This window comes from Lepisma saccharinum, chromosome 1 (genome assembly GCF_977018435.1).
Source record: "Lepisma saccharinum chromosome 1, izLepSacc3.1, whole genome shotgun sequence".
In the NCBI taxonomy this organism is placed as follows: domain Eukaryota; kingdom Metazoa; phylum Arthropoda; class Insecta; order Zygentoma; family Lepismatidae; genus Lepisma; species Lepisma saccharinum.
The window spans coordinates 76,279,155-76,304,823 of NC_139229.1; the positions used below are offsets into that span (position 1 = coordinate 76,279,155).

Here is a 25,669-nt window from a genome sequence, read left to right on the forward strand (position 1 = left end):
ATTTAATCAAATGTCAGTAGAGGTACATAACAATGTAAATTCACTATAGCCTACTTTATATATAGCTTTAATTCTTGACCACAGGCATATTTTCTTGACTTTTTCTTGACTTTCTTGACTGGTGTAAATCTTTACGATATTATTACCATTTTATCTTGTTTTCTTTTAAAGATAGTGTTTCTTAGAGCCATTGATTTGTCGTGGAATTTTTACTCTCGTGTTAAACAGTGACGGTGAGTGAGTTAAACAGCACGGTAGAATCGCGTTCTGCAGCCCCATACTGTAACTGGACATCGCCGATAGTGGAAAGCTTTCCACATTGGGAATCGCCAATAGCATCTAGCTGCGTGGTCCCCTACTTCCGCTAGACACGCTATTAAAAGGCGAGACGAGGAGACGCAACACACAGTTGGCAACTGGTCTCTATGTGCGTTAGTGAAGGAGCAACAGTAGGCAGTCCATGAACTACAAGACGAGCAGGTACACTCATCTCAATTAGTACGAGTACAATTAGTTTGTTTCTTTATACAGCATATTTGCAAAATATACAATTCAACCTATATTTTTATCATTATACGCTGCATAGAATACACCTTACGACTAGGGGCCTCCCCGATGGCGCAGTGGCAGCGTCGTTGCCTTGTAATCAAGGAGTCCCGGTGGAGGCACATAGTGGTTCGGATCCCACTTTAAACTGTAGGTCCAGTCCCGATTAGCCTTACTGTACATGAAGTGGACTTAAGACACCAAATCAATCAATCAATCAATCAATTACGACTAACTTCGTTGACCCTAAATATGTGTGTTTCATCCGACGCCACCATATAATCCAGGGATTCCCAAACCTTTTACGGCACCCTTGTTAGGATTTTTTTTCAATTTTTAATCTTAAATCGAAGTGGAATATGTTATCAGGAGCAAGATAAGTTTATTGTCAAATAAATATCTACTCCAGTACTAATGTTATTCATTGAAAGATAATGTAAGGAACCAACATCTGAATAGAATACAGTTTACTACAATGGAAATCACTCAAAAGCGTTTGTTTTATTAATATAAGACTTACGATTGATGCTTAGAGCATAAATGTTACATATCAAGCCTATTTCCTAATTGTTTTCGTTTATCTCTAAAATTTCTCGCCGCATCCCTATGCCCATCTCGCACCACCCTAAGGTTGGGAATCATTGCTATAGTCCAGTGAATGTTATCGTTGCTCATTAAGTATGTACAAGTATACTTGTATCATTAAAAACAGTATAATGCAGTGGCAGAGACTAGGGGGGCGTGCGGTGACAGTTGTCGCCCCCCCCCCCTTAATTTTTCTGCCACTTTTTGCCCACGCACTATGGCCTCTTAATGATAAGCCTAGTCTACCAACTCTGTACTCGATGTTTATTTTTTTCCTCTATCGCCATAACACTTAACGGTTGTATCACTAGGAAAAGTCCCCCCCCCCAGTTTTTGCACTCAATCGCCGCTACTGGTAGAAGTTGATTGTTATCCCGGGTTTACTGAACCATGTATCATTTTTTAAAAAAAAGTTTTGTAGGAGTCAGCTCGCTATTAATTTTAATACTGGAAAGAAGCAGACCATAATATAATTTATAATGTTGTTAATCTTTTAATCTTACTGAAGAAATAAAGGATCCTGACGTCATGATTTACAGGTGCATCCACAATACGTTGAAAGGTCAGCTTCTGGTTGACATTTGATGAGAAACAGTATAAATAGTGACAAGTTGTAAAACTTTACACATTTACTTTTTACCACAACTTACTCATGCAACACTAGATCCCGCCAAATTACTCCTATGCCTAGCCACGTGTATTTCCTTACATTGACCCAAGTGGGTCTCCCTTATCGCACAACGCAAGGACAACCTTGAGTTCTGAGGTCAGACGAAGAATGCCTACGTTGTTAGGTTTGGTTCTTCTAGAATAAATACATTTTAAATGTATTATACAGTATAGAGAACTAAACATAACAAGTCTAACCTAACAACTCAGGCATTAAGTCTAATAATGAAAGGATTCCCCGGTGACGTCAGAACGCAATGTTGTCCTCGTGTTGTGCGATGAGGTAAACCCGATTCTCATGTAGACAGATAATAGTATGGCAGCTATCTGCTCATTCTGTAATATATGCTTCGGCACCTACTTCTACCTCCTTTTTGCGTGATATACGAGTATAATAATGGCTTGATACTACCGGTACTACTACTACTACTACTAACTATAATAACAACAATGTTACTATTATTATTATTATTATTATGGTTATTATTATTGACACGTTTATCCTGTTACTTGCCCCCACCCCCACCCCCCAGACCAAAAAATTCGTGGTTGCGCCTCTGGACTAGCAGAACATAATGGCAAGGGTAGAATGGCAGAAAATGGCATCGGAATCACCAGAGCACGGTAGAGCAAACGTTGACGGAGGGGGGTTCGTGCCCCGCCCGTCCCTTTCGCTCCTATGGGAATTCAGGAATCCATTCAATTATACAATTTTTTTCCACCGGCCGTCATGCTATTGATACAGAAGTTCTGCAACATCATAGCTGCCGACGAGCCCGGTTTTCATTTCGCTCACATATTACCTCCCCTACTCTGCCTGTCGAGTATGATGAAGGGGGGTTGGAGAGGGGGGGAGAGCATTCGCCCGACTTGGGTTGTTTGTATAAACGGTCCGGCACAGAAATGTTCTCCAGGATTAAACTGATCAAATATTAAACGTTTGCACATTTATGACGAGTGCTCATACGCCGAGATGCATGACGGGAGAAGGTACATGCGCTTTTCTCTTGTTTATTTTGAACGGCAGATGGCAAACGCGCCGATCCAATTCAAACATTAAATGTGCTCAAATAGAACCCCCCCTCTTTTCTGTATCAACCTCCTCCCATTGATTTCTGTCCTTTTTTTTTTACAAAAAAATCAACCGATTCGTTTTTCATGAACATGTTTATGTGGTGTGGCTTCATTAAAATGGGAATCCATTTTTGATAAATCCTTCTACCATTCAAGCACACTTTTTTGTGAGTAGTTGACGTAATGGTCCAAAAAGAGATTTTATTTTCAGAGATCTCAGTTGAGTACTGAAAATGGCTGTCAAAACGTCCCTGCTTGTAAGCGTGCCGTGACGTTCTTGATAGTACCTTACAGCCAACGGCAAATATAATATTAGGCAAAATGTCCATCACCACGTTCAATCATTCTGCTTTCTTTAACTTGAGGTTCAAGAATTGAAACAACAAGAACGAATAAATATAGGACAACCTCTGCTCTGTCCCTAAAAACTAGAATGTTTGAAGAATATGGATTAAAATTATCGATGGACAATTTGTCTACTGTTATCTCTTTACTGCTGACTGAACAGCACTAAGATTCTAGCTTTGTCTAGCATGAAATGCGACGTGTACATTGTGATCCATGAGTATTGCCCTGCAAATTGTCCATCACCATGTTCGTGCACTTTGTTTGACCCAATAAGAACTTCAAGAATTAAAAAGAAAACTCAAAACAAGCTGTTGACAACTTCTGCACCAGCATACATAAAAATCCATCGCTTAAAAACACATAGGATGTAAGAGAAAAATTGTGGATGCATAAATATTACCAAACAAATTGTCCATCACCATGTTTATTTTCTTTGTTTTACACAATGATAGTTTCAAAAATCCAAAGAAAACGCCGAATAAGCTGCTTACAAACTCAGCACCAGCACAAGTAAAAAACCTTAACTGATGAATGGTCCGATTACCAGCTGACATCTGCAGTGTTGTTATCTATTCTCACAGCTGTCAACTACGCACAATTTCATCGCATTGCCGGGAAATTCGAGATGTTCAAATCTGCCCCAGTCTCCCCTAAGTCGTAATTAATGATAAATTAATTACTAATACAAATTAAAGAAAACCCAATCTAACATACTTCCAAATCCTACCTTCACGTTGTTGACGACGATACCTCAAGAATCGGAATGGTCGTTCCTTCTCCAAGGCCCCGACCATGCTCACCAATCAGGATGAGGCACAATGTCACTCAGTAGTACCAGTTCAATTTGTGGGCAGAGGGTTATACCATATTTGCACCATGCAATGCATTGTAAATTTTTGTGTCAAATATTACTATTGTTCTGGGTGGCAGGGGCTAAAATCATCCTTACCTGTATATGCGTAACTTGGGGCCCAATGATTGATTTGGTTTATTTTACTTCGCTTTTCTGCCACTTTTGACTAATCGCGATGAGGAGAATGGGTAATGATTTGATTAAATTGATGAAGGGACACTCATAAATAGGGCCCAGGACTTTATATCCTATAGAACTGTAAAATATGTATGTAATTATGTCATATAAATTGGAAAATATGTCATGAAAAATTACAAATATGTCAGAAAAATGCAGAAATATTCCCAGTATAGCCAAAAATATGCACAACAGTACTCTCGAATTTCTCCCATACCCGATAGAGTAGAGTAGGGGCTGTAATGAACCGAATGTTATTTTTACTTTTGACTGATTTTTGTGAAAAGCGAAAAAGGCAAAGAAATGAGAACGAAACTTCATTACTTCCCGTGCAGCAATGAGAGAGAACATTTTTCCTCAATAATGTTTGCATGGCTATCAATTGTTGGCGGGATGAAAAAAGTGGGGTATTATTGTTTCGTGCTAAGAAAAGACGGCACCTTTCTTCCTCCGTAATTTCCATATCCTGTCATCGACAATATGAACTATCCGTTGTGCTAAAGCTACGAAGAAAAAATTATGAAATAACCGATTATGTGCGAGAGAATTACGAAATTATACAGAAATATGTCTTATTACAACACAATTGAAGAAATATGTTGTAAAAACGCGAAATTGGTGAAATATGTCAAAATATGCTTTGTCAAGTTTGTCTATTTCGGCTGATTTTCATCAGATATGTAAATATCTCACCCCTATATTAGATCCGAAGCCAAATGAAAAATATGTTACAACATAAAGTCCCGGGCCCTACTCATAAAGAACACCCATGCACAGGTCGGGATTCGAACCCGGGACTCCAGGCGTCTGGGGCACAGTTGAACTTAAGGTTTAACTTGAGGGGGGGGGAAGACTAGAAAAGTTTTTCATCCCATAAAAATAGCATCTAGGATTATTTGCTAAATAAGTGTCACATTTGCGAAATCGCACAGATTTTACTCTTTATTAATTTGCTCCCCAGTTCTCAGATGTTAACAAAAGTTCCATAACTTGTAAAATCTTAATAAACCTGAATTTTTTGTGGAGGCAAGCCCTCTTGCCCCCACCAAGTTACGCCTATGCTTACGAGGAAGGAATTTTTACTTTTGCTGACGAGGATGCTTCGTGGGGGCAGATCTTCAATCATACAAGATATAACATTCTAACCTCATTCAGTTTTTAGGACGCCCCCTTGTGTTTCTGCGCCTACTGATCAGTATGCACAACACCCCACCTGGGGAGAGGTCATAGAGCGGCGCCTCACTAGGGAATACCACAGTTAGGCCGCGCACGTCCTCTCTAGGATCAGAATCATCTAGGGATTTCTGGCGGTCGCCAATGAAAGCAACCTATTCTGATGCGACCAACAAACCAGCCACTACATTGTCCCAGCGCCATCAAGAACTCCTATCAAACTCTCTTTGCATATCTTCAGGAAATGTCCTCGTGCCAGAAATCCACTCTTTGGTTTTAGGGGATTCTAGGGGGTCAAGTAGAACAAATCGTCTGCATGGGAGTTGCTGATGTGTGGGGATTGCACTCTCTGTTGTGGTGATGGCTGGTATTAGAGAAACTGTGGATAATGTACACGTATCATTCCTTCCAACAACGCAGGAGGGCTTTGGATGTAAGGAGGTAGTAACTTCTTTCTAACATCTAAAATTCATAACCAGAGCTTGAAAGTTTCTGAAAACTCAAGTTCTTCTCCCCCTAGCCTTGATGTTAAACACAATGGCAATCCGTGAGCGTAGTGGTAACGTCTTCACATTGTAATCAAGTTGTTCACGCGGTTTAAAGGGTGACCCTTTCTGGAGACACTCAAATACCAACATCTCCTGCAAGTACTACACCCTGGACTGCATTTTGAAGACTTGCGAGACTCTGGCGTCTGGACTCACATACAGTATAGTCCTCTGTGGGGTTCGTGTTGTGTCGTGCCTGTATGTTTGTGATGGTTCCTTCGCCCATCTCTTCTTATCGTCGAGATTATCCAAAAGTAGAAGAAAAGCGAAATAAATTAAATAAATCAAGGAGTTCCGGGTTCGATACCCGGTAGAGTCACATAGTGGTTCGGATCTTACTTTCAACTGTAGGTCCAGTCCCAATTAACCTTTATGTGCATAAAGTGGATTTAATGCAAAACTCAAACTCTTCAGACAGAACTTGCGAATAATTTTTATTTTGCATTTTTGCGGGATGTTTGTATTTGTGCAGGTTTAAGAGCATTGTAATTATGTTTCAAGCTTCTTAACTGCAAGTTCTTCCTTAGCGGCTGTTTATTATGTGGTAGCAGTATTAACATGTTTCACAATCCATTCTTCAAGTTCAAAGAAGGAGACAAGATACATCTTTCTTGTCATAGATAACGACAAAGCTAGTAGCTCATTCAGAGTATAATAGCTCTTCATTGCCTCCGCCAAAAGAAAGAAAGTGCTATTATGAAGAAGAAAATCGTTCTTTGTTTACTTATCTGTTTTGTTGGTCACCTTCCTCCTGCGCTTTTAGTTGCTAACAACCCTTTGTGTTAAACAGGGATTCCCAAACTTTTTTGTTTCACAGCGTCCTTAGTGTTTCAAAAACCTATCTAACACTTGCAAGGCTCAATTAGTGTAGAGTTTCCATGTCTTAAGTTAAAAGTAAAATACATATATCAAATTCAGAAACATTTTATTGTAAAAGTACTATATATATATTTGGAACAATCATATCATATATATCATATCATATCATTGATTGAATGCATTGGAACATTTCGCGGCGTCCCTGTAAGACAGCCACAGCGGCTCACACTTTGAGAATCACTGTGTTAGCACCCTCACTGATATTATCTACTAAGTTAATACACAATTTAGAGGAAGAAATGTTACCAATTTTGTTTTCATATTTGCTGTATTTTTCTCTATTAATTTAATTTTATAAGAACTTAACTGAGAGCTAATATTGAGAGGGAAGTCTTTTGAAGAGGCAGAAAGTGCTCCCCCTCCCCCAAATAGGCACATATGTTCATGCAATGATACAAATACAGCCTCCCTCCGACGGCCAGGCGTTAAAAGTGCCTTTCCCATTGTGTGACACGTGGTCAGCGTATCACGTACCATCGCCACTGTTTTCTGGCTTTTGAGACAAGACCTGAGCCCTCTGCTTCTTCAAGTATCTCCCCAGTTGTCTGGTGTTCCCATCGGAAATCGAACCCTGACCGACCTCACGAAAGGCAAGAGCGCTAAGCATTTGGCTACGCTCATTGGAAGCTCAATTAGAAGCATAAATTACATATTAACACATGTTCATACATTCATAACTTTATTACCTGCATAGTCTTTATCGAAACTGTTGCGCTGTTTAAATACAGCTGGTTTTTAATGAAGCTTCTCTTTTGTTTCTTACAGGTGAGTGTCTATACTTGTAGAGGGTGAGGTGACCTTCATACAGAAAAGGGTAAGGGAGATAAATTTTGGCTCTTTCATTTTAAACTGATTAACCTGTCATGTGACATATAATATGTCTTAACTGAAGTCACTAGGCAACAAGAAGAAGGAGGAAAGGCAGTTCAGGTGTCCGAATTGTTTGTCCGCCCCTTAATCTCCACGCCACCCCAAACCTATACCCTGTCCCAGCTAACTGTGGAGCAGGGCCGCGCATAGCGGCAGAGGAGGAAGAGGAGCGAAATCGAGTGATGAAAGCGCAGCATTGCCAACCGTACGGTACAAACATAGTCCGTACACTAAATGTACGGCTTGTCAAAATTTTACACTTGCTGTTTTATCCCTAATATTTCCATAAGAAATTCTTAAACCAAGCGTACGGACCTGGAGACAAAAATACGGTCCGTTTGCAATGTGCGTACGGTATTATTCTTTTCAAAAGTTTGCAATGCTGCAGAGCGAAGTAGGGAAAGCGGGTAACTCCAGTCGTCCATTACGCAATCCCGTTCCTCTCATTGTTCATTGGTGGAGCCATCTCGCGTCACTACTTGCGCAAAGACTTGTTCTCGTTCGCCTGGTCTACAGTTAGCTGGTAGTTGAATTCCACCATGGTCCGTTCGTTTTCCAGATAGGAAGGGTTAAAGACCGTACTTGAAGCGAGCATGATACGAGAACGGTCTCGCTGTTCAGTGTCAAAGTCTTTTACTGGTGGCGGAAATCTTTCGAATTACACTTCGACTTCAGCGCCAAATACGATCGATAGACAAAACTAAGAACACATAGTTTCCCCGCGTTTTATACACTTGTCTTTCACCATAGACTTTACATAGCATTTTAAGAAGTTCTTGTACTTACAATACAACACATTAAAAGAACTACAACCAACATCTTTGACTTTCGTCTTCCACGATTAGAAACAAAAGAACAACGAGTGCACAGTTCTACAATCTCGCCTGCTGCGCCCTATGGACTCAATTGCTCGTGTACTTGGCTCTCGAATTGCACTAGGTTACGTCACTTCCGACAAGACCATACTTCAAGGCTGTTTTTTGGACCTGTCTGATAGAGCCGGAAAGTTTGTGAGCAAAACTTACATCTCGGAGGAATAATTCCAGCTTCGGTGGCACAAAAGTTATCTGTTTCCCTCCCCCTTTTATTTTCCTTCTGTGTGGTTCAGACTAATTTTCATACAAACATGATGTCATACAGCAGATTCAAGACAACTACACATTCATTTCCAATGTGTGAGCAATTTATTCCACGACCCCATAGGTGTAACACAACTAGGCTAACGAATAAAATGCGTGAGTCTTAATTGCAAGTATTTACAGTAAAATCTCGTTAATCCGGACCCCGATAAGCCGGACTTCGCTTAATCCAGACAGGCAAAAGTCAAAAGGAAGGAAAAAAAGAAAAAAGCAGAATGCAAGGTTTTAAATATGGCTAGAAGTCAACAAGAGAATTTCCCAAAGAAAAGGCAGCCAACCACTGATGAAATTCTGTTTCCCGCAGACTTTGTACTGTACTGTATAGTGTATTTAGGCCTATGCCCTTTAAATACACCATAATAAACGTGTTTTGTTGCTATAAACGGAGTTTTAATGCACTTTCTACTGTTTTTTAGGTTATTTAAGTTAATCCGGACTTTCGTTAAACAGGTCAACTTATCCCCCCCATTAGTCCGGATTAACGAGGTTTTACTGTACATAGGAAATAAATGCACTGTAGTTGTTTGAAAATTTCGTCGGCTTGAAAATACTTCTTTTTAAGGCAATCTTATTGTTTAATAACAGTAATAATATTTCTCTACACAAAATTTCTAAGTGAGAGTATTAGGAATGGGGCAACAGCACCCCTCCCCCCTGTTCGCACGCCTATGGTGGCAACACTGCTTATACTGCTATGGTGGCTGCTTACCATCCATTGTTAACCGCAAGCAGTCCCTCCAGCAGAAAGAATGGGAGACGAATAAAATAAAAAAGGGGAGCGGTAAAAAATTGGGAAAGAGAGGGAGAGAGAGGGAGAGAGAGAGAGAGAGAGAGAGAGAGAGAGAGAGAGAGAGAGAGAGAGAGAGAGAGAGAGGCCCGTTACGACAAATTGAAAGCACACGCTTCGGAGAAGATGACAAGAGAGCGAATGTCAACGACACATTTTATGAGTTACGGCGCATGCGCACACGGTACCGCACAAGTGCACATAAGAGCGTGGAGAAAATGAAGCAAGTGACACTTTCTGGGGAAAAAAACCGCCTTCCGCCTCGCAAACGGAAAGAGACACGGCGGTGGCAGCGGGGGGAGGGAAGGGGTAGGTCCCCTAAGTGCAAAAAGTTGTTACATAATTATCGCGGGTCCCCTTGTCCTCGTTCTCCGCCTCTTTCAAGACAGTTTTGACTGAACCTCCGTTCCACATTCTGACAATGGGTTGAGATAGCGGGAGGGCTGAAGAGAATTTAACAGATGCTAAACGGGGAGCCTGCCTCCCCTCCCCCTTCCGCCCCGTTGTTTCTCGCGCGGGAGATGAATGGAAGCAGTGCGAAACTCTTTTGTTTACGATCGGAACGAAAAAAGCACTGTTTTTTTTGTTTTTTTTTGTAGGGCAGATGGGAGTTCTTCACGGCACTTCAGAGTCTCCTGATTTTCAAGTGTCTTGCTTTCGATTCGAGGGAAGGGTAGGGTTGACGTAGTCAGCAACTCATCAGCAAATTGTTTTCGGTAGGGCCCCGCGCTCGACTCCCGATGACTCCTGTGCGATGTGTCTAGGGATGGTCAAATCCGGATATCGGATAATTTTCTATCCGGATTACAAATATCCGAATTTACGGGTTAACCGGATATCCGAATTGGTCTGATTATCTGGATATCAGAATTATCCGGATATCCAAATTATCCGGATATCATAATTATCAGGATATCCAAATTATGCGGATATCAGAATTATCCAGATATCAGAATTATCCGGATATCCAAATTATCCGGATATCATAATTATCAGGATATCCAAATTATGCGGATATCAGAATTATCTGGATATCAAAATTATCCGGATACCTGATGTTCGGATTATCCGGATATTTGGGATTATCCGAAATGTCAGGATATCGTATGTGTGCATAATCCGCAGAGTATTATCGTTTATACTTTACCCACATGCTCTTTTGTTCGCTAGTTTCGTATTTCACTGTTCAGATTTTCTACAAATGTGTTCTTTCCGGATATCCGAATTATCTGGATATTGGGATTATCCGAATATGCGTACTCTCCGCATACTCAGATTATCAGGATATCAGAATTATTCGTTGCATCCGAAAATGATTTATGATAATTGGAAATCCGGATATCCGTTATACGTATTGTGTGGCTATCCCTAATCTGTACTGTGGCTGACTCAGCGGACCTCAAAACGGAGGCGAGACGAAACGAAGCGAAAGTCTTTGCCTCCGAGGCGATTTTCGCTTACTGCGAGCGACGGAAAGAAAATTCTCCGCTTCCGAAACGTGCCGCCGTCACCATGTCGTCCTTGAATCTGACAGCACCGACCTCAATGACGAAGTGGTTTAGCACAGCGCTCTACGACGTCAGAGATCCCGGGTTCGAATCCACGCCTGGGCATGTGTGTTTATGTTTGTTCCTTCACCAACTTAATTGTATCATGACTCATCCTCATCTTCGCAATTAGCCAAAAGTGGCAGGAAAGCGAGACAAAATAAACCAAATCAATCAATCAAACGTGTTAATACTGATGAGCGGAACAGGTACATTTACTTGCGTTATAGTAAATTTACGTCACATATACAGGGTGTCTCATAAGTAATAGCGCAAACTGACACAGGTGAAAGTACACGATAATACAAGCAAAAAAGTCTCAGTATACATGGGTCTGCAAACGAGCCGTTTTCGAGATAATCGCGAATGTGTGATTACAAGCCGCCACTGACTTCATTGTTTGTAAACGTTGTTCTAGTTGGTAAAATGCTAATAATGTGTGCGAATGTGTGGTTACAACCCGTCATTCATTGTATTTTGTAAAAACCGAGTGCATTACTCCTTGCGCGGTCCGAGGTTTGCTCTTTGTTTACAAAACAGAACTTTTTCGAGAGGTGGCGTTGTAATCAAACAGGATGGATACAATCAGTACACAGTCTAATCTTACTGTGGGAGTCACGTCAGTTGTGCTGTACTGCTTAGTGAAAATGGAACCTTACAGCAACGAGGAGTACATTTTACCAACTAGGACGACGTTTACAAAAATGAAGTCAGTGGTGGCTTGTAACCACACACTCGCAATTATCTCGAAAACAGCTCGTTTGCAGATCCATGTTAACTGAAACTTTTTTGCTTCCATTATCGTGTACTTTTACCTGTGTCAGTTTGCGCAACTACTTTTAAGACACCCTGTATACGAATGTAGGTTAATCGCGGCAATGAGGATGGAGTAATTAAATGCATGACGCAATAACCACAAACTCAAATTCGGACTTAGCAACTTGATACACAAAAAATCAAACCAAAACATTTATGATTTGTATCTTATATTTTAATATAGGCTATGTCCAATTCTGATTACTATATCTGTTCACTGCACAATATTCACATTGAGGGGGGGTGGGGGAAGGAGTTCTTCACTAGATATTCTTTCCTCGGTTCCACATTTGTAAATTCATGCGAGCCGCGGTAGCTCAGTGCATTCTTTAAAAAAAGTCGTTTGGGCGTCTGGCTCCCGTCCGAGAGACCCGGGTTCGATCTCCGGCCGGGGAGAACCGGGATTTTTTCCACCTGTTCAAGCTGCTTCGGCGCCGACCCAGCGTCGTATAAAGTGGGTACCTGGAGGAAACTCTGGAAGGTAAAGGCGACCAGGGGCGTGGTGCTGATCACATCACCCCCACCTTCGGCCGTGATCAAGAAAGCGTGCAGAGGCCATAACTCCACACCCCCTATACGCCTTCATGGCGTGGTGCAAAGCACAGGGTAAGGCTTTACCTTTTTTTTTTTACCTTATATCATTCAACAATAATGTACCTTAAATACTGCACTTGTTGTTGTATTGGATACGTCGTGCTATTTGAAAATTTTCCAGTGGATGGAGGGCGGTGATTTCTAGTGACCATCCTTGAAGCATTGGAATATTATATACATATTATGTAGTTCCCCACCCAAAAGTGAAAATTGCCAAGCAGAGGGGTATGTAGAAACCAGAGGAGGGAATTCTCTTCACCTCCCTTCCCTCAGAGGCCACCCTGGTATTAACATTATAAAGAACAAAAATAACTCATGGACACCCACAGGCAAGGTCAATTCTTTCTTTTTATTCCTAGTCCTTCTTCACATTTCTGTTTTGCTTTTTTATATTTTCGTCTTCATGCAGCCGTGTTAGGATGTATTTTCTTGTTTGCTTATTTCTCTTGTTATATTTTCATTCCACGATTTTGTCCTGGTTACTGATTAACCAGGAGCGTATTTTCTAGGCTAGTTAGGCTATCTGCGAAGCCTGGAGTTTAGAGAATAAAACACAGGAGAAAAATCGATCAGAAATTGTAATCAAAATTATTCATATCGGTGAGATGATGGAGATTCTGGAGTTGGCAATCTGATTTCTTATGAGTTGGCAACCTGATTTTTTATGAGTTGGCAACCAGATTTCCTATGAGTTGGCAACCTAATTTCTTAGGACTTGGTAAACTTATTTCTATTCATAGCCTAGGACCACGTGACAGTGATATAGCCCAGATCTTGAACTCAGTATACGCCACTGTGATTAACATACCACATACACTTTCTCTCTCTGTCTCTTTATTTCTCTGTATCACTCTTTCTGTTTTGTTTCCTTGTCTCTTTAGAGTGGTTTCTTTGTCTCTTCCGCTCATAGGTAGCGCTATGATCTAGATTGTAGAGATGTTGTTGAGATGCAGAGCTTACTGCAAGGGGCTCAATGTCTATTTCACAGAAAAAAATAAACGTTTTGATTTTTATAATACACAATGGGTTAAAGCAAGCTTATTTTATTGTTATTGTTATTATTATTATTATATGCTATATAGCACACTAAAAGAGTACGAGATTATGACTTATCTAACATATTACATGCTAATGTAACTAAAATTTAGAAATTGATCGAAGTACGTATATGTTGTAAAACGAGAGCACAACTTGGAAAGAAAACTCTGTACCAATTTCGTAACTAAATCTTATATGATGCTAAATAAACCAGAGAGAGATTAGATTGTTCGTGATGCTTTTTAATGTAAAAAATATTATTAATGCTAGTTAATGAGCAATTGCTCTATTTTGGTTATTTTATGTCGCTTTTCTGCTTCATTGATTAATCGTGACAACGCCAATGAATGATGAACCGACGAAATGGTGATGAAAAGAAGGGGGGGAACCACCGGAAGACCGGATTCATTCGGGAGTATGCGCTTATGTTCTGGTACCTAAAAAGACCAGAAAGCTCTTTTCCACGGAATATCGTTTTCTTCGAAGAATACATATAGGTACAGTCCTGCAAGTTACGTAATACACAGGATCTGGTACCTGAGTTGATCGGTAGTCCGGAACAAACCCGGTTTACAAAGTTTGTTAATATGATATTTGTTTTGTGTACATTTTCTTAGATATGCAGTGTGTTTTAGTACGTCTGTTTGACTGAGATGGTGTTATGAGTTCAGTACTTAAAATGTGACGTTGTGTGGACGTGTTCTCATGTTGTATATTTTGTTTGGTGATTTTATGTGTGCGTAGTTTCGATTATGTGTAAGTGTGTAAAGTATGAGAGTGAAGGTTATTTGATTAAAAGCAATTAAAGCAGAAAGAAGTGCTGATGAGACAAACGCAACGATACATCCACGCCTTGACCAGGGTTCGAGTCTGGCACCTCTAGCTTCGTAGCATGTTACGATGACCATTCTGCGTGCACAGGTCGCCAAAAGAACAATTGTATATATTTAAAAAGGGGGTCATTCCATGTCAAATCAACCAATGGTCTGAACCTTGACATCTCAGAAATTGATCATTTCTGGTACAGTAGTAGTACCAGTAAAACTGCCAAATTTCAGATTTTGTGGGCTCTTAGTTTTTGAGTTATTCACTTTCAAAAAAAGCAAAAATCCCAAAAATTTTACGGCATTTTGAAATCTTAAAATAGCAGCAGATCAAAAACTATTTGACCTAAAGAGCTCAAATTCGTGTCATTCTCTTCTGCTTTTCATGAGATTTAATTTGAAATGCAACATGACTGTGCTGTTTGAATTTTGTAATTTTTCAGAAACCCGAAAAAGCATTCTTTTTTTTTATCTCAAAAATACCCCTTTCAATTTTTTTTGTTAAAAAATATATGTTTTGAAGACATAAATTGACTATTTTAGTCCAGAATTTTATTATGGGAGTGAAACCTTCTGAAACCTACAGCAGAAGGAAGGTTCAAGTCTGGAGAGAGTGTTCTAAATTAACGGATTTGCTGGTCGATCTGCTGTTTCACTGCTTCAGTTGCCACGCAAACTAGCCACCCACTCTGGTGTTCATCAGTGATATTTCATCTTCCGTCTTTAAATCTTTCCACTCGTTCATACACTTTCCTCTGACTTAAAAAAAATTGTCGGCGTACTGAACTTTCATTCTGGTGTAGATTGCAGAAGGTTTCACTCCCACTGACCACAAAAAGCGAATAACACTTCGTTGCTTTTCTACAGGGAGCCATGTTGTACGAGCTAGTGCGCAGACGTATATTGTTTGATCGTCACTACATCTTTGTGGAGTGTTACTAAGAAACCATTTTGAGTCCAGAAATACAATTTTCGTTGTGCATAAATCTCCATGAACTTTAGAATAATATTATAATATTGCTGTTATTTAATGATTTCCCCTCGTCCCTTTTTCAATTTGCTTATCTAATATTAAAAGTGATAAATTTTAGGTATTTTCATATTATTTGTAGTCCAAGAATTATAAAATAGACTAATATGAAGACTTCAACATCAACCACTCACAAATTTAGTAAATTTCACACACACATTACAATACAAAAACAGTAATTTCCATAGGAACCCATGTCCGTCCCATTATGAAATACTGCACCCAAATAGTCAATTGATGTCTTTTTTAAAAAATAAATAAATTAAAAGGGGTGTTTTTGAGATTTTCAAAAAAAGTTTTTCGGGTTTCTGAAAAATTACAAAATTCAAACAGCACAGTCATGTTCATATTAAAGCTCATTAAAAGCAGAAGAGAATGACATCAATTTGAGTTCTTTAGGTCAAACAGTTTTTGATCTACAGCTATTTTAAGATTTCAAAATGTCGTAAAATTTTTGGATTTTTTGCTTTTTTGAAAGTTAATAACTCAAAAACTAGGAGCCCAAAAATCTTAAATATGTGAATCCTAAACGTTCAAAAATATTATTTTATTGATTGATTTGACATGGAATGATACAAAGGCTAATAGTTGGTTGGTTGTTTTGGTGTCTTAAGTCCAGTTTGCGCACAGTAAGACTAATCGGGACTGGACCTACAGTTTAAAGTGGGATCCGAACCACTATGTGCCTCCACCGGGTATCGAACCCGGAACTACTTGATTTCAAGGCGACGATGCCCACAAAGGCTAATAGCGAATGGAGACAAATCGTCTTTTCATATTATGTACAATGTAGAAATATGTTCCATGATTTATTGTTGTTGTTCAGTGCTCGAAGTGAGGTGAGATACGGGGGATAGAACCCACAGCTAATTTTCGCAAAGCATCCCTCCCCCAGTTATTTCGTTGTCACCATGTTAAACCACAGGAGTATCCTCTAAGGTAACCCAAAGGCTCCCCAGTTAACATTTCCACTTTAGGAGCTGTTTTTGTTGAGAAGAAATATGGGAAAGGAGGCACAAGCATCAATATATAGGGTGATTGGTAATTCGACCTATTCCTGGAAAGGGGTAATACTAGAGCACATTTGCAACAAATTTGACCCTATGCACCGGGGGTCGGAAATCAATGGGTTTCGAGTTATTGCAGTTTGTAGATTTTCGTGACATATTCCGACTTGCGACCAAGTTGTGAAAAACTACTACACCCTGGGCACTTAATCCACATGTTGCTAACAGCTGACGAATGAGTGACTACTGGGGAAAAAATGCATGCTCAAAATTCCCATACCCACAGAAGGAAACAGTCATTGGAGCATGAAGAAATTTGGATATTATCGTTTAAATCGAAGAGGATTACTCAAAAAAATGGTAACACACTTAGCGTAAAAATTACGGAAAAAACTTCCTCGTTTCATAAGCTCTCCAAAACGATACAAATGTTGTCAACTGGCACACGAGTTGGGGAAAAATCTGAATAAAAAGCGGAGAAGGTGCTTTGTAGACCCCCATCATCTGACAAGAATTCTGTGGATGGACGAATCCAAATTCGACCGCGATGGTATTACGAATTTTCATAATGGGCATTTTTGGTCCCCTAAGGGTCATAACCCCAGAAAATGTAAAGAAAAGGCTCACCAGAGAAAATTCTCGCTAAATGGGAATCATCCACAATCATTTGATGGGGCCATTCTATCTGCCACAAAACGTAAACGGCATTACCTACGAAAACTAAGGGTGACTACTGGATTGACGACGCTGCTGGAGGATGTGCCGCTCGCCACAAAAAGGGGTATGATTTACCAACATGATGGCTACCCAGCTCACTATTTCCTGGGTGTGCGACAGTGGCTGGACGACAATTATTCCATGCGATGGATTGGTCGAGGCGGCCCTACCCCCTGGCGTGCGAGGAGTCCGGATTTGACGCCATGCGACTTTTACATTTGGGGTCACTTGAAAGAGTTAGTCTACAGTACATCAGTGGATTCCCAAGAAGAGTTGAGATAGAGAATTGTGACAGCCGCCCAATACATAAGAGACAGAGTGTCAACGCGAGTGACTGTGTCTGAAGTACGCCGCAGGCTGCGTGCTTGCATACGTAACCGGGGAGGCAATTTGAACAGGGTTTGTAGTTTTCGTAACAGTTAATTGTGACAACCTGGAATCATGAGAATTGTAAATAACATGATTATTTCACTCATTTTCGTTCCTTTATTTCTCACAACGGACAACTTCTTTTCACTTTACAAAGAGGTCTACAACGCGCCTTCTCCGCTTTTTAATCATATTTTTCCCCCAACCCGTGTGCCAGTTGACAACATTTGTATCGTTTTGGAGAGCTTATGAAACGAGGAAGTTTTTCCCGTAATTTTTACGCTAAGTGTGTTCCCATTTTTTTTAGTAATCCTCTTCGATTTAAACGATAATTTCCAAATTTCTTCATGACGTGTGCTCCAATGACTGTTTCTTTCTGTGGGTATGGGAATTTTGGGCATGATTTTTTTCCCCATTCACTCATTCGTCAGCTGTTAGCAACATGTGGATTAAGTGCCCAGGGTGTAGTAGTTTTTTCACAACTATTAGTTTTTTGTTCGCAAGTCGGAATATGTCATGAAAATCTACAAACTGCAATACCTCGAAACCCATTGATTTCCGACCCCCGGTGCATAGGGTCAAATTTGTTGCAAATGTGCTCTAGTATTACCCCTTTCCAGGAATAGGTCGAATTACCAATCACCCTGTATAACTCTCACTTTCAGAAAACAACATTTTACGTTTTAACCCTCCTCGCTTATATTTCTGATGGATACACCTGCACTAGGTCATCGATTCGAACACTGTATACGTATAAAATAGGGTTTTTAAAAAGTCAAGAGAATTTGTGTTGAAAATGATGTTAGTTTGCTAAACTGCCGAGCAGTGCCCGCTTCTGGTCGACAATTAACAGAGTTGGCACCTATGCGCAGAACTGAGAAAGGCCCCAGTCCGCGTGCATCCTGCTGTTGTGTGCCCCCCCTCGAAGGGAAAATGTTCCGTTCCGCTGGAAACCACGTGACCAGCAGCAGTCTAGCATTATCGAACCTCTGCTCTGCGCGCGTGTGTGTTTGTGAGAGTGCGCCTGTTTTCAGCACGGTTGCGACGGACCTCCGCCAGGCGGTGCTGGCTCTGCGAGAGTTCAAGAGCGAGGTGAGTTGCACGAGACGAGCGATGGTGCTGGGCGGTTAGTCTGAGGCGCACGAGGCGAGCTGCATCAGTGTGTGCCCAGAGATCTGAGCGAGACAGACTGCCGTGGTGTTATTGTCTGACGCGATAACCCCCACACCGCGGAGGAGAGAAACTGACATCTCAAAACTCGCCTCCCCTCTCCCGACTAGTCTCTGCGTATATATAGCGCTATCGTGGCTGCTGGCCAAAAGTAAAGACAAGGTCAACGACGTTGTATACATTCAGAGTACGCGCGAACCCAAAAAATTTTGTAGCGGCCAATTTTCCCCTTGGACCTGTGCTGCTGCTAGATAACATACCAGGGTCAAAATCAAACCGGAACTCTCTTCTGTTTGGATCGAGACACGTGATAGTGAAGAGCAAGTGTGAACAAGTTTGTGCCGTAGTGTTGGATGGAGTGATTTTTTAAGCAGTGACCTCGTGATTGGAAGTGCGTTTTCCGCGGAATTTTCAGTGAACGTTTTGGCATATTTTTACCCCACATCGTCCGTACTGAACCGGCCTGTGATTTTCTTCTCCCATTAAACTGGTTCAAACACGTTGAAAGCTCAAACGAATTGGATTTACATTGACGAACATCAGTGTCTGTCAGCTGCCGCTGCACTCTATCCAAGTATCTGTCGTTAGTCGGTTTGTTTCCGTAAGTGATCGGCTGTCAGTAAAGACAATTCGGCGTGCATTTGTTTGCTTTTTTTAACCCCTCCCCCCAAAAGAGGCATGTGCTACGTCTGACAGTCCCTGTGTGATCTACGGCGTGTTTTTTCTGTTCGAATTGGGTTCCTTCAAGTGCTTCTAGTGCTACAAGGAATTCGTAGACTACGTGCGTGGAGCTACATTGGGTGAGTACTAACCTATTAACAGTGGCGTAGCTATGTATCACATGAGGGGTTGGTTATATGTAGTCGGCTCTATACCTTTGGCATAATTTCCGTCGATCGACTTTGTTTTCTCTGGAAATTGGGCCAACAGCGACCTAGAGCGTCGAGTGTTCGATTCATGATTTTGTATTTTTGCTATTTTACGTCACTTTGCTTCCACTTTAGGCTAATCGCGACTATGAGAACGAATGATGAATTACATGAAATTGATAAAGGGACACTCTCAAAGAAAACCCGTCCCAGATCCAGCCAGAACCGAACTCTTTAACTTTGGTAGCGAGGTCGAATGCCGTCGACCACCTTACCGGGCGATTCGTGGTCTCAACTCCGAACGGTACTCACGTACTGTCCCATTGCCAGATATCTGTTCTCTCCTCGATTTCGACAAATCATCATTCATACTAATCGTCGTAATTTGAGTAAAGGGCTACGAGAGTATTATGAACATGTAGTAAAGGTATTTATTGTACGCCCACAGTTTGTTTACCTCTCAAATTTTCTGAACATCTCTCTATTCTTTTTCACAAATGTTTAGTCCTTGGTCATTTTAGCTTTAAATTTACCCCTACAACGCAGATGCAAAATTATCGATACACTGCTGCCACCTAAAGTCTCAAATTATAACCTGTATTCCCCGATAATTTTGTCTGGCCGATCAAGGTACAGTTGCAAGAATTTTGTTATTCAGTAGTAATGAAGACGTTTGTGTTCACATGTCAAGAGGGCAAACAAAAACCACGGGAATATTATAGTACAATATTGCAATGTTAAGCTTATATGTTATCTGAAAAATTGATTGAAGTAAGATATTTTATAATTAGCCTTCAATCGAAAGTTGGAAGAAATAGGCCAATCTGCATATATTCCTATGATTTTTAAAATTGATTGAGTTGGTGTTTTAAGTCTACTTTATGCACAATAAGGCTAATTGGGACTGGACCTACAGTGGGATCCGAACCACTATGTGCCTCCACATTTTTAAAATTAAACTTGCAGAATTTCTGTATTTTTTGAAATGATATTGCCTATTTTCAAGTCACTTGTATGAGAGATTTCCCAAATTTATTTTCATAACGAGACAGGTTTTTATTTGCCAGTGGAAGAAGGGGTGTGCCCAGGTAAAAATTGCGGGAGGGGTTTTGATAGCGTCATAATCTTAATAAATTAAACACAGGCACAGATAATTCCTCATATATACCTTTGTGTACATGAACATTTTGTATCATGCACACTGTTTTCCTAGGAAGTACTTGCTTTCGAATTTCTGTGCGGAAAACTTCAATTGATTGATTTAGAGTCTTCGCTACAACATGGTGTTTCAGATGTTTACATAACAGTTGAACTCCATCTGTAGGCAAGAAATTGAAACATTAGGATTTAAATGTTGCTATATAATAACAGAATTGGAAAATTAATGCTAATTCTAACAGTCTTTTATGCTTTATTTTCCATATTGCTATTCCGAAGATATTTCGTGGTGGTTGAACCCCGAAACACTCCTCTCTCTCGGCACACCTTGAAGTGGAAGTATTGTTTAAAAATCCAAGTATTGGGGAAGGGGGGGTTTATACTGCTTCTCCCTGCTCTCGTTCTGCTTATTTTGTGTGTTTCTGTCCGTTTGTATATTTGTAAAGAGATAGTGAAGTGAACTTTATACTCTCTAAACAAAAACTTTTCTTGTACATTGTTTGCTTACATGCATGCAGTAGTGTTGTCAGGTCCGGATTTACGATAGGGGTTTGAGGGGCTACAGCCCCGGACTTCCATCTACTAAGATACATCTAGTGCGACAAATAACAGAATAATATGACTCATATGAAGTTTTGTAAAATATTAACAGTACAACTAATCATCTAATGTAAATTGGCCTAGGATTTTTAATAAATGGACGCTAAACTTTTGTTTCTATATATCAAGCATGGTAGAAAGCCACTTGTGTTTGTTCATCGAACTCGTAGGGGAAGATTATATTTTTTTGTGCGTCATTGCTTCTTTTATTTACGTCATTGGCCATTGGCTAGTGGACCTAGAAATTTATTAACGTCTAAAGTGTTAATCTTGGTAGAATATGTTGGTAAAATTCACATATAGGGACAGGGATGTTAAACCCGTGCTCTGTCAATTATATTCTGGCTATTGGGGTGAGATTTTCTGACAATCAACCCTCCAGTTTTAGTCTCGCCAAGACCACATTTCGATCCCTATCAGACCATACCAGTATGACCATGAAATTTGACCTGCGTTTCGTTGTCTCAGTTGAGGTGATAATAGCCGATGAGGTGACATCCATACAAAATATTAAGTCAACAAGATTGTACAATTGTAACATAGAACTTTCGCAATATCAGCAGTTGTGATGGCGATCAACACCATACTCCAGCTGTCTTTAACCTGTAGCATTGCTCTCCCTTTCCCTGGCATGAATCCCAGTGGATGCTGAGTGATCTCCAGAGCAAATTGTACTGTATCACCGTAGAAAAAATCCCCTGGTATCAGACCTGCCTTCACGTTCACACTGCGTGGACCACCTAGGATTGAAAGTTCGATCGCTGGAAGGTAGGTATATATATATATATATATATATATATATATATATATATATATATATATACGACGTACATTTTAGACCACGCTGTCGGATTCACACCAATTAGTTATTCCGAACAGAAGAATTAAAATCTCTTTGTTTACGTTACGTATTTGTCAGTGACAGTTGTTTTATTTGCTTTTAATTTGCGGAAATTTTTCATAAATGGATAAAGGGTGTTTGTATGCATGCACGACATGAAATTATAACCTATAGTACGTATTCTACTAACAGGTTTACCAGCCATTGAAAAATGGGGTAAAGTAGCGCTTGTATATATATGTTGCTTTTTGCATCTTTCCTCTTCAGTTCGGCAGCCCCCGTGGCGGAGTGGTTATCATATCGCGCTACGACGCTAGACAGTGGCGGCGATTGGGTTCCAAGGTGGCAAGGTGTCAAAACGGGGAGAGGGGGCAAATACAGTATATTTCCCTTTGTATATAAGGTTTAGCATGGGTAAAAGTGGGGGAAACTGCCCCACCTAATCGCTGCCACTGACGCCAGGGATCCCGGATTCGAATCCCGAACTGTGCGTGGATGTTTGTGAGTGTCCATTCATCAATTTCATCATATCATCACTCTTCCCCATCTTCGGAAATTAGCCAAAAGTGGCACAAAAGGCTAAGTAAAGTAAAGCAAATCAATCAATCAATCCTCGTCTGTTGTATGACACTATACTTCTGCTTGACTCTCTGGTGGAGGGGTTAGCTGAGCCAGAGGTCCTATGGTCGAACCCTGTGTAAGGCAATGTTCCGTTTTGATTGATTTTACTTCACTTTTTTTGCCAATTGTGGCTAATCGTAACGATGAGGATGAGTGATATGATTGAAAGGATGAAGGTACACTCACAAAGAACACCTATGCCCAGGCCGGAATTCGAACCCTGGGCCCCTGGTTTCGTCTGACAAGTCTCAAAACAAGACTGAGAGTCTCGGACGTTGTCTCGTTCAGATTTTACAGGTACTTGTCTCGTTATCGGTCTCTGTAGTTCATAATCATTTTTATTTAGTTACTACTATTACAGGGCGGCTGCTCATCGGGAATTGTACGTGAATTCTTCTCCGTAGATGTGCAAAATTGCAACTTTTATTCATCGGAATCCCATTAAATGTATGCACATTTATAAATACCCTGAGGCAATTATTTCACAGTCTAGCTTTTATTTTTATGGAGGAAGCAAATGAAAGCTGCGTGGAAAATAAACAGAATCAATCCGTTGACTTCGTTAGTGTCCTTTGCAGAACAATTATACCCTGTCACAGCCAACTGTGGAGCAGGGCCGCACATAGCGACAGAGAAGAGGGAGGGAAATCCAGTGGGCAAGAGCGAAGCAGGGAAAGCGGGTAACTCCAAACGCCTCCCCCCCCCCCTCCGTTACGCAATCCCATTCCTCTCACTGTTCATTAGTAGAGCCGTCTCGCGTCACTACTTGCGCGGAGACTAGTTCTCATTCGCCTGCTCCCGAGATAGATGGGACAGGGCATATCTTACAGACGGAAGATTATTGCAAGATAAGATATCATGAATTTGATTACTTCATTTCGAGTTTGAAATTCTTATACAATTTATCAATTTTTCATAGATTGGTATGTCTCGTATGGAGATGAATTTCGAGTCTGAGTATGTGAAGTGCCAAACGTAAACTCCGAACTTTAAATTAAACATTTTAAATATGTATAGCGTTTAATGGAATTGCATTAGAAGTTTTGGATAAATTTGAATCGCACAGAACCTTTATATTGCTAATATATTTGTGTGAGAGTGGTGCGAGGCCGTAATACGTAAGGTTGAAATAGAGAAAACATCTGCTTCTTGTACAGTCACGGACACTTCTGGGTTGTAACAACCACATTAACTTTCAATGGAATTGTTACGACCCAGTAGTGTCCGTGACTGTATCCTTGAATTTTTGGGAGTTCGACTTGAAAAACCGAGAGTTATACTTGAATGTTATCATGGTTCTAGAGTAGCCACACTGTATTAATTTCTGCTATTCAGTTTTATGGAATCGGCCTGCCCCCCTCCCCTACATAGTTTTCTGGCTACGCCCGTGACACGTACAGCGATTTATAGCGATTGGTCAACTTGCCGAAGCTTTGGTCTATTAGCAACAAATAGTTCCGAAGCACCGTTCATTTCTAATATCCCAAATTCCGAAAAGTGAGGTTTGTTTAGACTTATGCTTATAGATTATACAGAATAACATTTGTTTGCATTGAATGGACAGTTTTTGTACGTCATTGTAATATTTCCAGGCCCCAGAAGTGATTTATGTCTCGTATTGTGGCCGTGCGGTCTAAGGCGTCGTGCTTTAGGCTCCGACTGCGAGACGCGCGCAGGTTCGAGTCTCCTGGGGGAAACGTAACAACTTATCTCCTTAGATTTGGGCCTGTGTATGGAACAGGTGCCCACCAACCATCATGAGGAAAGTGGGGAGATACAAATGAGTAGCGTAACCAGGTCACGAAAACATACGACGACGACTAGGGGTTCGTTGTGCTCACCACACGCCACGCCTCGGCAGATGGGAGCTGACCCTCGGGGGCTGTTGCGTCACGGGTTAAAGAAATGATTTATTAACATACCCACAACACCCCTACACATTTTCACAAAGACACGATTAATGGTTATTTTGACTGTAAATTTACATTCGTTAAATACGAACTTACACCCCAGATGTTGACAATTCTGGACAAACAAATAAGTAGAAACACGGTGTTAAGTAACCAAATACAGAAAATTAAGTGTGGAGACACTGTCGAAAAGTTGGCTACACTTCTGCCTCAAATGGCCACTTCCCGGTTCGATCGAAATTGGAATCTAAAGATCAGAGATACATTATATATAACTCAATGAATGCATCACTTCCAACTCTGTTCGACCACCTGCGCCATTTACAAAAAAATCCTCCACTTTTGACCCCAGATTCCTGCTGGTAATAAGATCGGAGAGGCGCATCGAGGTGGGGATTATGGGGTAGTACCTTCATTTTTTACTTTTTCTTGAAGAAAATCATGCACTTTACATCGCTCAGTTTTCCTACTAATATTTACATTCAAAATGTTTTTTTTTTCAGCAGTAGAACCCCATCTCTGTCCCCGTTAAGAAATGTGTAATGGTGGGCGTTCAGATATTGCTCTTGAGTCGAAGGGGAAGGAGTTTGTGTTGAATTCCTGATAGGAACCATTTCAGTGCCGGCCCCCGTGGCGGAGTGGTTAGCACATCGCGCTACGGGTTCCGGGTTCATCCCGGCCTGGGCGTGGATGTTTGCGAGTGTCCATGCATCAATTTCATCATGTCATCATCACTCATCTCCATCTTCGCAAATTAGCCAAAAATGGCACAAAAAGCGAAGTAAAATAAAGCAAATAAAAATAATAATTAAGGAACCATTTCAGTGTACAGTCACGGACACTTTTGGATTGTAATGATTCCTTTCAAAGTAAATTGGCTTGTTACAACTCAGAACTGTCCGTGAATGTA

General features: G+C 40.6%; 1 protein-coding gene across 2 annotated transcripts in view; it reads left to right on the forward strand.

Moving 5' to 3' along the window:
- Nucleotides 1-389: 389 nt before the first annotated feature.
- LOC145996749 (uncharacterized) overlaps nt 390-25,669 on the forward strand; it is a 470,158-nt gene continuing 444,878 nt past the window's right edge. Inside the window, exon 1 of one of the 2 annotated variants that reach the window (XM_083133278.1) lies at nt 390-480. In XM_083133278.1, coding sequence (XP_082989404.1) covers nt 461-480 — 20 coding nt within the window. In that variant the 5' untranslated portion in view covers nt 390-460. Of the gene's footprint in view, nt 481-18,607; nt 19,561-25,669 lie in introns of those variants that run through there. The other variant, XM_083133282.1, reaches the window with a different exon arrangement.